At 52.4% G+C, this 14,882-nt stretch overlaps 1 protein-coding gene across 2 annotated transcripts in view; it reads left to right on the top strand.

Moving 5' to 3' along the window:
- The window catches only part of ADAMTS14 (ADAM metallopeptidase with thrombospondin type 1 motif 14), a 91,804-nt gene extending 77,305 nt beyond the window's left edge, over window positions 1–14,499 (top strand). The window contains exons 16-22 of one of the 2 annotated variants that reach the window (XM_007454698.1): window positions 3,288–3,451; window positions 6,256–6,424; window positions 6,873–7,005; window positions 8,854–9,061; window positions 11,887–12,016; window positions 12,125–12,235; window positions 13,955–14,499. In XM_007454698.1, coding sequence (XP_007454760.1) covers window positions 3,288–3,451; window positions 6,256–6,424; window positions 6,873–7,005; window positions 8,854–9,061; window positions 11,887–12,016; window positions 12,125–12,235; window positions 13,955–14,448 — 1,409 coding nt within the window. In that variant the 3' untranslated portion in view covers window positions 14,449–14,499. The remainder of the gene's footprint in view (window positions 1–3,287; window positions 3,452–6,255; window positions 6,425–6,872; window positions 7,006–8,853; window positions 9,062–11,886; window positions 12,017–12,124; window positions 12,236–13,954) is intronic. The other variant, XM_007454697.1, reaches the window with a different exon arrangement.
- Window positions 14,500–14,882: the final 383 nt, after the last annotated feature.

Here is a 14,882-nt window from a genome sequence, read left to right as displayed (position 1 = left end):
TTTTTTTTTTTTGCGATACGTGGGCCTCTCACTGTTGTGGCCTCTCCCGTTGCGGAGCACAGGCTCCGGGCGCGCAGGCTCAGCGGCCTAGCCGCTCCGCGGCATGTGGGATCCTCCCGGACCGGGGCACGAACCCATGTCCCCTGCATCGGCAGGCGGACCCTCAACCACTGCGCCACCAGGGAAGTCCGAGAGAACCCTTTTTTATTGATTGATTGATTTTTATTCATGTTGAAATGGGAACCTGCTCCATGGTTCAAATATCAGAAGGTATGAAAGGAGATCCAGTGAAGATCCACCCCCCCCCCAGCCCACAGCCCCCATGGGCAGATTTCTCTCGGGGGTGACGAAAATGTTCTGGAATTAGACAGTGGTGGTGATTGCACAGTCCCTGAATTGAATGCTTTGAAAGGCAGAATGGTTTGGTATGGGAATTATATCTCAATTTAAAACACGTAAGCATGGTTTGGAGGAGGCTCCTGGCGAGCCGGTGGGCAGAAGGCCGCTGCCCGCACGTTGGGCTGTGGCTGGGTTCCCCCACACTCGTCTGTGCTCAGGCTCCTTACTGAGGGCATGCGGGCTGTGATGTCACTGGGCCTCAGCACGTCACAGAGGCCGCTCTTACCCACTGTGCCCACCAAGTCACCCTGCTTGTCACCAGCTAGTCATAAACACGAACCCAAAACCTAACATCTCTGGGCAAGCTTGTATATTACAAAAGCGCTGACTTTTCATATTTTTAGATTATTATTAGAATAATACAAAACGTTTTTAAAGTCTCCTGGAGAACTTGCACTCCCTGGAGAATACATCTGCATTAGCACAGCTGTAAAAATGCCTAACCTGCTCTGGAGGGCGCCTGAGTGTAGTCCAAGCAGGGGTAAGGCACAAGGGGAAACTGATGCGCCAAGTGGCTTGTGGGCCCTCTGTGCACCCTCATTCACTTGCAGCGTGAGCCAGTCTGGGCCTGGGTCTCCCATCTTCTACCCCGTGCCCCTGCCAACTGCATCTCTGCACAGGGGGTGTGAGACGGGAGGGCTTTGGCTTGGCCGCCTCCCTGCCCACTTGCCTGTCTGGCTGTGGAGAATTACGCCTGCACAGGGACAAGGAGAGAAGGTCATTTACCTCTGGAAGAGGATGGTTGCTTACAGACAATCCTCCTACTGCACCCCTACAGATGATTCCATAATGTCAGCAGCCCCTTGGGCCCCTGGCCAGCCCCTTCCACCCACGGCCCCCCAACCCCGCTCAGATGTCCAGCCCTTCCAAGGAGCTAGATGGGCTTGTAGGCAGCAGATGGGCTTCCCTGGAGGTTGGGGCAGAGGCTCCTAGCACCTGCGGCAGGCTCTGGGCGGGCACACTTGCTGTGTGTTTATGGGGTGAGGGTTAGAGCTCTCCAGGAGCCTGAGGGAGAGGGAAGCAGAACTGAGACCTGTCGTCGGCACAGGTTGTGTGATTATACGTGTGTGAGATCCGCAGCGGCCCTGGTGTAAATGCGCAGAATATGTATGTGGGAGTGAGTGTGTGTGTGCCCGTGTGTGTGCACACGCGCGCTAACAGGGTATGTACTCTCTGGAGAAGCCCGGGACAGGTGGCAGCCTTGGCAGTGAAGGCCAAGGCCCTGGTCCAAATGTGTGAGGCACTCCTGGAATTTGGGGTCGTGGACTCTGAAAGGAAGTGAAGGGAAGACAAGCCGTGCTGTTAATATCCACCGTGTGTGGGGCTTTGAGCTGGCACTTTTCATTCGTTATCTCGTTGGAGCCTCATGATAATGCTCTTGTTATCCCATTTTGCAGTTGAGGAAATTGAGGCTCCGAGAAGTTAAAAGAGTTGCTGGAGGTACCAAGTGAGTCAGTGGTAGGACCTGGGCTCAGAGCTGGTAGGAGGTGGTGGAGATTCCAGCCCACCACCCCCAGGAAGGCGGGGTGTACATCCAGGGACCAGGGACAGCAGTGGTCATGAGCTGTGGAGGCAGACAAGGGCCTGAGGAGATGCTCAGCTCTAGCCTGGAGGGTCTGTTGATTCTGGGGGCTGGCAGAGATCAGGTCGTGGGAAAGGAGGGGGCGTCTCTCCTCCCACTCAGCAGGGAGGCTGGCCCTCTGGAGAGCTGGGCTACCTGCCTCTGTGTGTCCGGGACAAACCCTTGCCCCTCTCAGGGCCTCTGTTTCCCCATCTGGATTAATAACAGCACCAACCTCAGGATGCATGTGAGGAGGGAGCAGAGTAAACAGCATGTGGTTCATGCCCTGGATCCTTAGCTCTTATATTATAATTACACCAGGTGGGGACACCCCTGGGCTCCAGAGCCTTTGCCATCCCCACCTGGCTGGGGGCTTGGGTCCCATGGTGCAGCCATTCTCTGACCCCTGATGCCTCCAGGGTGAATGAGGCTGTGACTCGGGGGCCTTTGCTGGGGTGTCTGCAGCTACACACCTTCCGCCCACCGGTCACCCAGCACCTTTCAGTTACAAGTTGTGAGTTGCTCGCTGACTGGGACTCTAAGGGGGCACAATGGACAGATATTTTTTATACTCCTGCTCTGTGCCAGGCCCTGTGCTGGGCCAAGGACACTGAGATGGAGGAGGTACACTGACAGGCTGTGGGAGAGACAGGATATTTGTAATTGCAACAGTGCTAAAAGTCAGGTGCTGATTTGATGGCAGTAGTAGTGCCTACCATTTATTAAGTGCCAACTGCATGCCATGCACTCTGCCTAGTTCTTTATATATATGAACTCCTTTAATTGTCCCAAGAGCCCCATGGCAGGGTAGGTGGGCAAGGGGTACTGCAATTATCCTCATGGGGCAGCAGCCCTATGAGCTAGGTAGAATTATCATTCCCATTTTACAGATGGTAAAACTGAGGCAACACAGGGAGGCTAAGTAACTTTCCCAGATCAATCTGGCTCCAGAGCCTCTACTCTTAGCCTCTATGCTCTGCTGTCAAAGTTGTAGGGAGGGCAAATCCCTGAGGACTGGACAATCAAAGAAGGCTTCCTGGAGGAGGGGAGAATTGTGCTGAGCCTTAAATGTGGGTGGAGATTAGTCAGGCAGGAAGAAGGGGAGACAAGATGAGAGGAATGGTGTGCACCAGGGTCCAGAGGCAGGGGTGCTACGTGGGGGCGGTGGGATGATCCATCAGACTGGAGAAAGGCTCAGGTGGGAAGGAGTGACAGGTGGGCAGGGAGCCCCTAGGGGCCCACTGGGACGGCCTTGAAACCCCTGAGATGTGGCTGGTGCTCCTGTGGAGGGGAATAGAAATCTGTGTGACCCTCTCCCCATGGCCAGCGGTGAAGAACCAGGTCACAGGCAGCTTCATCCTCAACCCCAAGGGCAAGGAAGCCACGAGCCGGACCTTCACTGCAATGGGCCTGGAGTGGGAGTACGCAGTGGAGGACGCCAAGGAGAGCCTCAAGACCAGTGGGCCCCTGCCGGAAGCCATTGCCGTCCTGGTGAGTCCCCACCCTGCATGGTGGCCCCTGCCCACCCCCGCTTGCTGCCCCAGCGCAATCCCCTAGCTCACCGTCTCTGCTGCTGAGCCAGCGCAGGCCTGGTGGAAATCCTCCTGTTCTGGTGTCTTCAGGAGCCTGGGCAAGGCCAAGGTGCCCTCTGTGCTTCGAGGCTGGCAGGATGGCAAGTGAGGAGGAAAAAAGAAATGGTTGTCTCACTGTCTGATCAGAGATGCCCCACACAGGGAATCTGTTCTTAACACGGGGTCAGAAATAGGGCCCAGGAGGAGCTGGAGGGACCTGGGTTGGTTCCCCCATCATTCTGCCATCATCCAGTATCCAGTTGCATTATGGCTTTGCCAGCAAGTGAGTCCAGGAGTCCAGTGGCCTGTGGCCCAGGAGTGCTGTCTGGCACTGCCAGCCTCCTGAGAGGGGCATGGGGCCACTGTCCCAGCTGAGGCCCACCTCTGCCCACACACCCTCTTCCTAGACCATAATAAGCCAGGGCTTATGGATCAGGGATTGTTAACTCAGGAGACAAGACCGGGAGGGGCTCTATTGGCACTGGCTGGTGGCAGGGAGACCTTCTACAGGCTTTGTTCCTGGTGCTACCCTCATTAGTCAGGGAGGTTCTAGAGGGCAGGGTCTGAAGCCTACTGATGTCAGCATATTAATTCAATCCAGCATGTGCTTTCTACTCACCCTATATTTGTTGTCCACCCATACACCCATGACTGATTAATTTTCAACGAGAGTACTAAGACCATTCAGTGGAAAAAGAAGAATCTCTTCAACTAATGGTGCTGGGACAACTGGATATGCACATGCAGAAGAATGAAGTTGAACCCCTGCCTCACACCATATACCAGCATCAGCTCAAGACAGATCAAAGCCCCAAGTACAAGAGCTAAAACCATAGAACTCTTGGAGAAAAGGGAGGGATAAATCTCATGATCTTGGATTCTTAGATATGATACGAAAAGCATGAGCAACAACAACAAAAAAGAGATAAATTGGTCTTCATGGAAATTGAAAGCTTTTGTACATCAAAAAAGACGTTTTTAAGAAAGTGAGAAGATAACCTGAACAGACTGGGAGAAAATATTGGCAGTCCTATATCTGATAAGAGTCTCTATTGTAGAACATCTTCTAGGGTCAGGCAGTGTGGGTGCTTTGGTGAGCAGGACAGACCAGCAGACATGGTTCCTGCCTTCATTGGAACTTAGGTGTGTGGGAAGGAGAATCAGCGATGGGCACGCAGGCTGTTCTCAGGCCTGGCACACAGTAGCCGCTTAGCTTGAGTTTTTTTTTTTTTTAATAAAACATCTTTATTAGAGTATAATTGCTTTACAATGGTGTGTCAGTTTCTGCTTTATAACAAAGTGAATCAGTTATACATATACATATGTTCCCATATCTCTTCCCTCTTGTGCCTCCCTCCCTCCCACCCTCCCTATCCCACCCCTCTAGGTGGTCACAAATCTCCCTATGCTATGCGGCTGCTTCCCACTAGCTATCTGTTTTACGTTTGGTAGTGTATATTTGCCCATGCCACTCTCTCACTTTGTCCCAGCTTACCCTTCCCCCTCCCTGTATCCTCAAGTCCATTCTGTAGTAGGTCTGCATCTTTATTCCCGTCTTGCCCCTAGGTTCTTCTGACCATTTTCTTTTTTAGATTCCATGTATATGTGTTAGCATACGATATTTGTTTTTCTCTTTCTGACTTGCTTCACTCTGTATGACAGTCTCTAGGTCCATCCACCTCACTACAATTAACTCCATTTCGTTTCTTTTTATGGCTGAGTAATATTCCATTGTATATATGTGCCACATCTTCTTTATCCATTCCTCTGTTGATGGACACTTAGGTTGCTTCCATGTCCTGGCTATTGTAAATAGAGCTGCAATGAACATTTTGGTACATGACTGTTTCAATTATGGTTTTCTCATGGTATATGCCCAGTAGTGGGATTTCTGGGTCATATGGTAGTTCTATTTTTAGTTTTTTAAGGAGCCTCCCTACTGCTCTCCATAGTGGCTGTATCAATTTATATTCCCACGAACAGTGCAAAAGTGTTCCCTTTTCTCCACACCCTCTCCAGCATTTGTTGTTTGTAGATTTCTTTTTTCTGTTTCAGAGTTTATATTATTTTGCTGTTGTTTAATTTTAATTTTTAATTTTTTAACATCTTTATTGGAGTATAATTGCTTTATAATGCTGTGTTAGTTTCTGCTTTATAACAAAGTGAATCAGTTATACATATACATATGTTCCCATATCTCTTCCCTCTTGCGTCTCCCTCCCTCCCACCCTCCCTACCCCACCCATCTAGGTGGTCATAAACCTGTGCTATGCGGCTGCTTCCCACTAGCTATCTATTTTACGTTTGGTAGTGTATATATGATGATGGCCATTCTGACCGGTGTGAGATGATATCTCAGTGTAGTTTTGGTTTGCATTTCTCTAATGATTAATGATGTTGAGCATTCTTTCATGTGTTTGTTGGAAATCTGTATATCTTCTTTGGAGAAATGTCTATTTAGCTCTTCTGCCCATTTTTGGATTGGGTTGTTTGTTTTTTTTGATATTGAGCTGCACGAGTTGGTTGTATTAGCCTCAGTTTTGCCATGTGGCTACAGGTCTGAAAGGCCTCGCCAGTGCGTGCTCAGTGCTGCCCCCTCCTGGCTCTCACTGGTTCTGCTTCTGACCCCACATCCTCCCCTTTGACCCCTACTCCCCCGTCCCCCTATGCTGGCCTTGCTTCCCTGCTCTCCAGTCCTTTGCCACCTCATCTGTCTCCCTTCAGGTGCTCCCCCCAGCTGAGGGCGGCCCCCGCAGCAGCCTGGCCTACAAGTACGTCATCCACGAGGACCTGCTGCCCCTTATCGGGAGCAACAACGTGCTCCTGGAGGAGACGGACACCTACGAGTGGGCACTCAAGAACTGGGCACCCTGCACCAAGGCCTGCGGAGGAGGTACTGGCTTGCCTGACCTCAGACGCCTTGTGGGAGGAGCGGGAGGGGTCGGGGGCCTGACATCGTCCCCACTTGGCATGTCCCTGGCTCGTGCCTCAGTTTCTCCTTGAAGGTCTCTGGGGTGTGGCAGGGTGCCTGGACAGGGCCTTGGGGCTGGGCTGGGGGTGCTAGAGCAGTATCTGGGGCAGGACCTCTGCCCTGTAAGGGCTCACCAGCTGCGTGCAGAGACAGCAGCCCACGTCCCCACCTGGGCTATACCAGTGACAGCTGAGATGTGCTGGTCAAGGAAGGCTTCTTCAGAAAGTGACTTGGGGAGGGGAAGGTGCAAAGGCACAGAGGGAGGGGGGGTTGGCTGCAGTCTCTCCAGAGCTCACTGTCCCTGAGGCTCTGGGCAGGACAGTGGGGGCCTGGTGAGACTGACCCCCACGGCAGGCTGTCCTCCCTTCAGGGATCCAGTTCACCAAGTACGGCTGCCGGCGCCGACGAGACCACCACATGGTCCAGCGGCACCTGTGCGACCACAGGAAGAGGCCCAAGCCCATCCGCCGGCGCTGCAACCAGCACCCGTGTGCCCAGCCTACGTGAGTGCTTTCTGGGGGAGGGACAGGAGGCTGACCGCAGACCCCCTCTCTGCCCTGAGGTCAGGACGAGGGGTGGGTGAGCCCGCTTCCACCAGCGCTGGAGGGTGGAGGCACGTAGGCCCCGCAGCCGGGACTTCCTGAGCAGAGAGCACCCACACGCCAGCCTCTGGCCATGGCCCGCGTGGCCTTCCTTGCCTGTCCATCCCCTCTGGGATTTCTGCATTCACTTTCACTCCCAGAAGGAGGAAGATGCTGCCTTTGCTCTGCTCCTCCCAGCATTATTTTACAGATGGGGAAGCTGAGGTCCGATCTGGGGACACAGCTTTCCTTCAATGATCCAGGGGCTCCAAGCAGGTGAGGAGGATTTCAGTGTTTCCCGGCCCTATGCCAGGACGCTGTCTACCAGTCCCTCCCTGCCCAGTCATCTGGGGCCCAGGGATGCGGTCTGGCCTTCCAGCCCCCAGATGTGGTCTAGCCCTTGATTGGGATTCCCTGGCCTGAGGACACAGGCTCTTTTTGAGCCCAAGGTCATGTTCTTGGGGTTACTTGGAGGTGGCTTTGGGGAGAGGAGCGAGCTGTAATCTGTGAAGGATCGATGTCTGGTCTCTGGGCCTGTTGCCCAGCTCGTCCTCAGCCCCTCAGGCTTCTCTATGGCCCCCAGGTAGGGCCGAGGGTGGCTGGCCAGTAGGAAACCATGAAGAGCTGGGTCCATCCTCCTGCCTCCCAGGAGTCCTTCCAGGGTTGGGGGGTTCCAACTCGGCCTTGCTGATCCACAGCAACTCTGCTCCCACAGGGTAGAGGGACCTCAGAGCCAGGGCGGGAGCTGCTGACCGGTGCTAGAGGCTGCCATGGCCTCCCTGTGCCCGGCCCAGGCCACGATCCCCAGCCCCCTGGCTCCCCATGGTTCTTTTTTATGCATTACTTTTTATTCAGGCCACTTTGCACACAAACATCTGTGATCACAGAGCATGCGGGGCTAACTCTGCCATGACCCCTAGCAGGTCACCCCACCCCGGCTTGTCTCCTTATCTGTAAAATGCCAAATGAAGTTTCGGGGCTTTTTGTTTTGTTTGTTAAGGGAAGGGGTTGGCTAAAGCCGTCGTTTACTAAATGATGCCTCAGGAAACAGAGGGGAGTGGGAGTTGGGGGCTGCCCCTCCCTCCACCCCACCAGAGCAGTTTTGCTTTTGTCTAACTCTTCCAGTGGGCGCCTGCTTAAGATGCTGCTGGAAGTTGCTCTGTGGCTAAAAGACGCTTGGAGACTAGCGGCTTAGCTGATCAGCACCAAAGCTCTGCAGGCACTGACGGTGATAATAATAGTGCCTGCACTTATGACATGCCTACTGCATGCCATGCACTCTGCCATGTGCTTTACATATACAGGTCCTTTCATTGTCCCAAGAGCCCCATGGTAGGGGCTTCTACTCTGCAAGCTGTGATTTTCATCTGTTTTGTGCTCGGCTGAATGTCAGCACCTAGGACAGTGCCTGCACACGATAGACACGCAAATATTTATGAAGTGTTGAAAGAATCCTGATGTAAAGATGGGGTAACTGAGGCTTAGAGGGATTAATAGCTTGTCCGAGGACCTGCAGGGTGTCAGGATTTAAATATAACTTATACCCATTTTTCAGATGAGGAAACAGAGGAGAAAATACGTGACCTCCCTAAGGCCACACACCTGACAGCTGCAGAGCCACGTGGGTGGTTGGCTTGGCCCCCAAGCATTCTGAAGCCCAAACCCTCTCTGTGGCTCCTGGCTCTGGTGGTTCAGGGAGTGGGAGTGGCCCTGGGAGGAAGTGTCCCATAGTCCCGCCTTTCCTCCACCTTTCTCCCTGTCTGTCTCCAGGTGGGTGACGGAGGAGTGGGGCACCTGCAGCCGGAGTTGTGGGAAGCTGGGGGTGCAGACTCGGGGAGTGCAGTGCCTGCTGCCCCTCTCCAACGGTACCCACAAGGCCATGCCAGCCAAGGCCTGCCCCGGGGACCGGCCTGAGGCCCGCCGGCCCTGCCACCGTGTGCCCTGTCCAGCCCAGTGGCGGACGGGAGCCTGGTCCCAGGTGAGCTGTCCTCAGGGCGTGGGAGGGGCTGGGCCGACAGGCACCTTCCTTGCAAAGTCAAGGAAGAGGAGGGTCTGGGTGGAGGAGCTGCAGCGAGATCTGGCGCTCCCTGCAGGCCGAGTGTTTCTGGCTGAATTCCTCTCCCCACATCTGATCTGATTTTTCTCAAAACTAAGTCCAACGGTATGCTGGGCCATGGTTTTGGGCTTGGCCTTTATATCCATTCACTATCAGCTCTGACCTTCACAGAGTTAGGAGGCCTGGGCTGATATCCCTGTGTTACAGATGAGCAAATTGAAAGACACTTTTGTATTAAGAAATATTTACTGGGACTCCCCTGGCTGTCCAGTGGTTAAGACTCCGCACTTCCACTGCAGGGGGCACGGGTTCAATCCCTGGTCGGGAAACTAAGGTGCCAACTACGTTCCAGGCACACTGTACTAAGAATGCCTGGAACCCACTACCAACCAGACAGACCTGATTCTTGTCCTCATGGTGCTTACAGTCTAGTGAGGGAGACATAAGAGACAAGTACCAATAACAAAAGCATTTACAGGTTGCAGTTGGAGCTGAGCAGAAGTAAACAGGGTAACATATCAGGGAGGGCCTCTCTGAGGAGGTGACATTCGAGCTGAGACCTGAGGTGTGAGCCATATGAAGACCCTGAGGCAAGAACAACCTTGCCATGTTCCAGAAACCTAAAGGGCATTGGGACTAGAGCTTAATGAGAGGGGCGGGGGTTACATGACATCTTTGGAGAGTGGGCAGGGGGTCAAATCCTGCAGGGCTGTATGAGGAGTTCGAGTTATTCTGAGAGCAGTGGGAAACTTGAAAGGTTTTAACGTGTATGTCACCAGCTCTGATTTCAGGTTTAAAGCTCACTCTGGCAGCTCTGTAGCAAGTTCATTGCTGGGAGGCCAGGGAAGAAAGAGGCAAACAGTAAGAAGGCTCTGGAGTAGTCCAGGGGCCACAGGGAAGTTTCTTCAAGTTGGGGGTTTTCTCTTAAAAGTGTGTTTGATATGAACCTTGAAGACATTATGTAGAGTGAAATAAGCCAGACACAAAATGACAAATACGGTATGATTCCACTTATGTGAGACACCTAGAGCAGTCAAATTCAGAGAGAGAGAAAGTACGGGTGTGGTTGCCAGGGACCAGGGGAGAGGGGGATGGGAAGTTAATGTTTAATGGGCACAGAGTTTCCGTTTGGGAAGAAGAAACAATTCTAGAGATGGATGGTGGTGGTGGTTACACAGTAATGTGAATGTACTTAGTGCCACTGAACTGTACACTTAAAACTGGTTACGATGTAAATTTTGCGATCTGTATATTTGATTACAATTTTTAAAACCTCATTTGATCATGGAAATAAGCACAATGATGTTTACTGTAATAGCAGAATATCAGGAAATATTCTAGATATCCATCTATTGGAAATTGGACCCCCCCCCAAAAAAAACCCCATGGTCTATTCATGTAATAAAATACTTAAACAGCAAAAAAAATGAATAAGCCTGAACTGTACTTATCAATATAGATAACCCTCAGAAAAATAGGTGAGAAAAAGCTCTGAAGTATGAAGAAAATAGCGCTACCAATGGGGATAGCATTTACTTAAAGTTTAAAAAGGCACAACACAGTATTTGAAAATGCGCCAGAATACTGATTTATTAAAGTTGCTAGTGGGGGGTGTTTGAACAGGCGTTCATGACCAACTTCCTCATACCTCCCTGTAGGCTTGAAATATTGCATAATACAGAGTATTTTAAATAACTAGAAATCCCCACACCTGTGCAGATTTTATATTCTTCTCCATAATATATAGCTTTATTTGTTTGAATATAAACCAGAAAGACTGCTGATCCATAAAGGGCCCCTTACATAAAACAGAGAGGTGACAGCTGGTGGAAGACAGTTGCCCCTGTAAGCTGGGCAGAGCATTCCAGAGCTATTGCTGTTTGTAATTATCCCTCCTGGGAAGATGAGCCGTCTTTGTCCCACTGTTCTGTGTGGCATGTGACCCTTGTGTCTCCCTTGCTCATCACCTGCCCTGGTATGAGAAGTGGACCTTTGCAAGTCCTTCCCGTCCCGCTAGGAGAGGCTGTGCTCAGTGCCTACAAACCCAGTGACCTGGTCGCGTGGGGCACCCTTGCTTTTCCTGAAGCCACCCCACCCCTTTATCAGAGTGTGTGGGTCCCAGGGCATGATGTGTGTGGCAGCCCTTTCAAATGGCCTTCTGTTCCTTGTTCCCACACCTTTTTCCCTCTTAGGGAAGAAGACACTTGTGAGCATGTCTCTACAAGCTGAGTTTTGGAAACAAAGTCATCGAATGTCAGGGCTAGAGGGGTCCATGGTGACCCCATCACCCAGCTCTCTCAGCTTAGAAGTTGTTACAGTCTGGGTTCCTACATGCCCTTAACAAGGTATCATCAAGTGCATGGACCTGCCTCAGGTCCCTTGGGCTAGTGGATGGCAGCAGGGTGATACACAAAATATTTAAGGGCCCAGGCACAGGCCAGACAGAGCGGACACAAGCAGTAGTGCCGGCATGGGGTCCCACAGGCCCCCTCCAGATGGTGGGAAGGTTCAGGGGGTTCCAAGATCAGGGCAGTGGCTCTTTCCCAGCTGGTACAGGTGAGTATTTGACAGTTGTTCTGCTGCCCTGGAGAGGCTGTTGAGAGCAGTCCTTGCATGTCCCTCTGGTCCAGCAGAGACTTGGCACCCTTCTCTGTCCCCTTTCTGTCCTGGGCACTGGCTGGACTTCGGAGCTCACCGCCTCCTTCCACTGTCTCTCCACACCCCCCGCTCCCGTCTCCCCACGGCAGTGCTCCGTCACTTGTGGAGAGGGCGTGCAGCTGCGTCAGGTGGTGTGCCGGGCCAACGCCAGCAGTCTGGGGCAGTGTGAGGGGCACAAGCCGGACACGGTCCAGGTCTGCAGCCTGCCCACCTGCGGAGGTGAGCCGGGTAGGATGGGGGTCCAGCCCAGCTCCTCTGGCCTAGACCTGAGGCCCAGCTTGGCTGGCTTCCCAGCCCAAATACTAGAGCTGCTTTTCCCCCTCACAGGAAATCTGCAGAACTCCACAGTGAGGGCTGACATCCAGGAACTTGTGACCCCAGAGGGGGAGTGGGTGCCACCATCTGGGCCCCTAGATCCCATCAACAAGATATCATCAAGTAAGTGTATCTCTGGACCCCACCCCCTCCCCAGTCTTCCAGTGTTCACGGCATCGTGGGCATGGGCCGTGCAGTGGAGTGGACCCAGCTTCCAGTCTGTCCACGTGACCTTAGCCTCTTGGAGCCTTGGATTCCTCAGCTGTGAGGTGGGGATGATGCTTATATTGGTCCATGATTCCTTATGTGCAGTTCCAAAATATTGAAAGCTGCAAGTGTCCCCCTAAATTTGGTGCAGACTCACTGGGAAGCAAAATCTGAACTGAACTAACGAGAGATTAGTTATTCTTTTGCTACGGAAACATTGCCGTATTTGGTTGCAAGGTGACCTCCAGTCTTCACTGGGGACATTATATAATGTGAATACACTCAATATTACTCTTCTAACCTCAAAAGTTCTGAATTATGAACCATTTCCGGTTCCAAGAGTTTTGGATAAGCAATTGTAGTTCTGAGCTCTCTTTATAGGGCTGTTGAGAGAATTAAATGAGATAATGCATTGATTCCTGCTTAGCAGTCAGCCAACAACAAATATAGTAGCAGTCATTTCTCTCTGCTTCATGATCAGGAGCCCAGCAGCTCACCCTCTCATCTTTCCATCCATCCACCCATCCATCTAACCACCCATCCATCCATTAATAAATATTAACTAAGCACCTACTATATTCCAGGCTCTATGTTCTGTGCTTCCTTCCTAGGTTCCTTCCCTGTTTCCCTTTCTTACCTTCCCAAGGACCAGGGTCTGACAAGATGAGTAGCAGAAAGATCCCAGACCCAAACTCCTAGTTAGAGGATCAATTGGCTGTGTGACCTTGTACAAATTCGTGAAACTCTCTGAGCTCGGCGACCTCATCTGTAAAATAGAGGGGTCTGATTAAATGTCCTCAAAGGAGCTTCTGGCTCCAGTCTTGCTGCTGCTCTGCTCCTGTGCTGAGGCTCAGGCTGTTCAAGTGCTTGGGTTTCCTTTCCTTTTCCTCTGGGAGCAAAGGGGAGCTATGATTCTGACTCTGGAATTCTAGCGCCATCTAGAGGCCACTGGCTTTCCATTTTCTCTAGTCTCTCTCCTGTGGCCCTAAGCCAGCACCCTACCTTTTCTCTCTTCTCTTTCTCCTCCTCTCCCTCTCTCTCTCCCCCTCCTCTCCTCTTCCCTGTCCCCCTCCTTTTCTCTTTCACTGGAGAAAATTAATAGAAAGCAAAGCTCCTGCCTTCACATTGTCTCGAGAGACCTACCTGAAGTTATCACAGAAATGCAAAAACATTTTTAGATGACATTTGAACAAAAGCAAACAAAAATATAATGAGCACCCCTCTAGGCCAGGAACTTTACAAATTCTATTTACAATAATAATATTATTATTCATTGGTAAATGTCAGCATTATCCCCATTTCACAGAAGAAACTGAGTGTTGGAGAGTTTAAATGACTTGCCCGAAGCCTTGCAGCTTTTAAGTGATAGAGCCTTGATCGGAACCTAGATCGGCTTGATTCCAAATTTATTGGTGGGGGGCTTACTGTTCCAAATGCATGCTCACCAGGGGCAGGACGTTTAAGCTGCTTGTCACAGTGTGAGTAACCCGGGCATCTGCCTGGCCCTGGCCAGAGTGGATCGGATTCCTTTGGGTTGATTGGGAGGTGGTGAGGGCGGGAGGTGGAGGGCTGAGTGGGAGTTGTAACCTGGCTGATGGGCGTCCTCCAGCGTCGGTCCTTGTGCTGTGTGTGCAGCGGAGCCCTGTGTGGAGGACAGGTCCATCTTCTGCCAGATGGAAGTGCTTGATCGCTACTGCTCCATCCCCGGCTACCACCGGCTGTGCTGTGAGTCCTGTACCACGAAGGCCTCGGGCCCTGACGCGAGCCCGGACCCCAGCCTGACCTCACCACCACCCTTCTCCACTCCTGGGAGCCCCTTCCGAGGACCCAAGGCCCCTCCAGAGGCTGTGGAGCCCACTGTGGGACCAGCGGGATCAGAAGGCCATAAGCATGGCCGAGCCACACAGCTCCCAGGACCTCTGGGCACAAGCTCCCCAGTGAGCCAGCGCCGCTTTGCTGCCCAGAAACTGAACCCTACAGTATTCTGGGGCACTTCTGCTAGTGCCCTCCGGGGACTGCCCTGGGGCTGGGCTGGGGCCTCCACACCAGTCTCTGAAGATAAAGGGCAGCTCAGGGAAGACCCGAAGCATCCAGGCACCAGCCTTCCCACCACCTCCCCGGTGACATGAGCCTCGCCTTGCCCATCCCTCCGGTCAAGTTTACACGCTCTGTGCTGCCCCAGACATCCCGGCTCAGAGGACACACAGCAGGTCCGGGGCAAGCACGGACTGCCTTTTAAATTATTTGCCTTCTTATTGTTCTAGTCTGGGGCTGTGACACTTTTCACCCCATGAAGTGGGTCTGTGAGGAAGAAAAAGTCAGGGAAAGCCCTAACCAGAGATACCTCAGCAAGCAGCCCAGGTGACCGAGTCGAACCTCTCAGGGGCTCCTGGCTGTCTCTCCTGCCAGGACTGAGGGCCAGCTAAGTCCCCCCAACACACACACACACACACACACACACACAGACACACACACAGACAAACACACAGCCACCGGGCCTCACACCGCCTCCCTTTGCCAGAAATTGTGGGGACCCCTGTGGAGACCCCGTGTACCAGGCTCC

Source organism: Lipotes vexillifer, unplaced genomic scaffold (genome assembly GCF_000442215.2).
Source record: "Lipotes vexillifer unplaced genomic scaffold, Lipotes_vexillifer_v1.1 scaffold205, whole genome shotgun sequence".
Classification (NCBI taxonomy): domain Eukaryota; kingdom Metazoa; phylum Chordata; class Mammalia; order Artiodactyla; family Lipotidae; genus Lipotes; species Lipotes vexillifer.
Note: the sequence above shows the minus strand (reverse complement) of the source record. Positions and strands in the feature narration are given on the sequence as shown.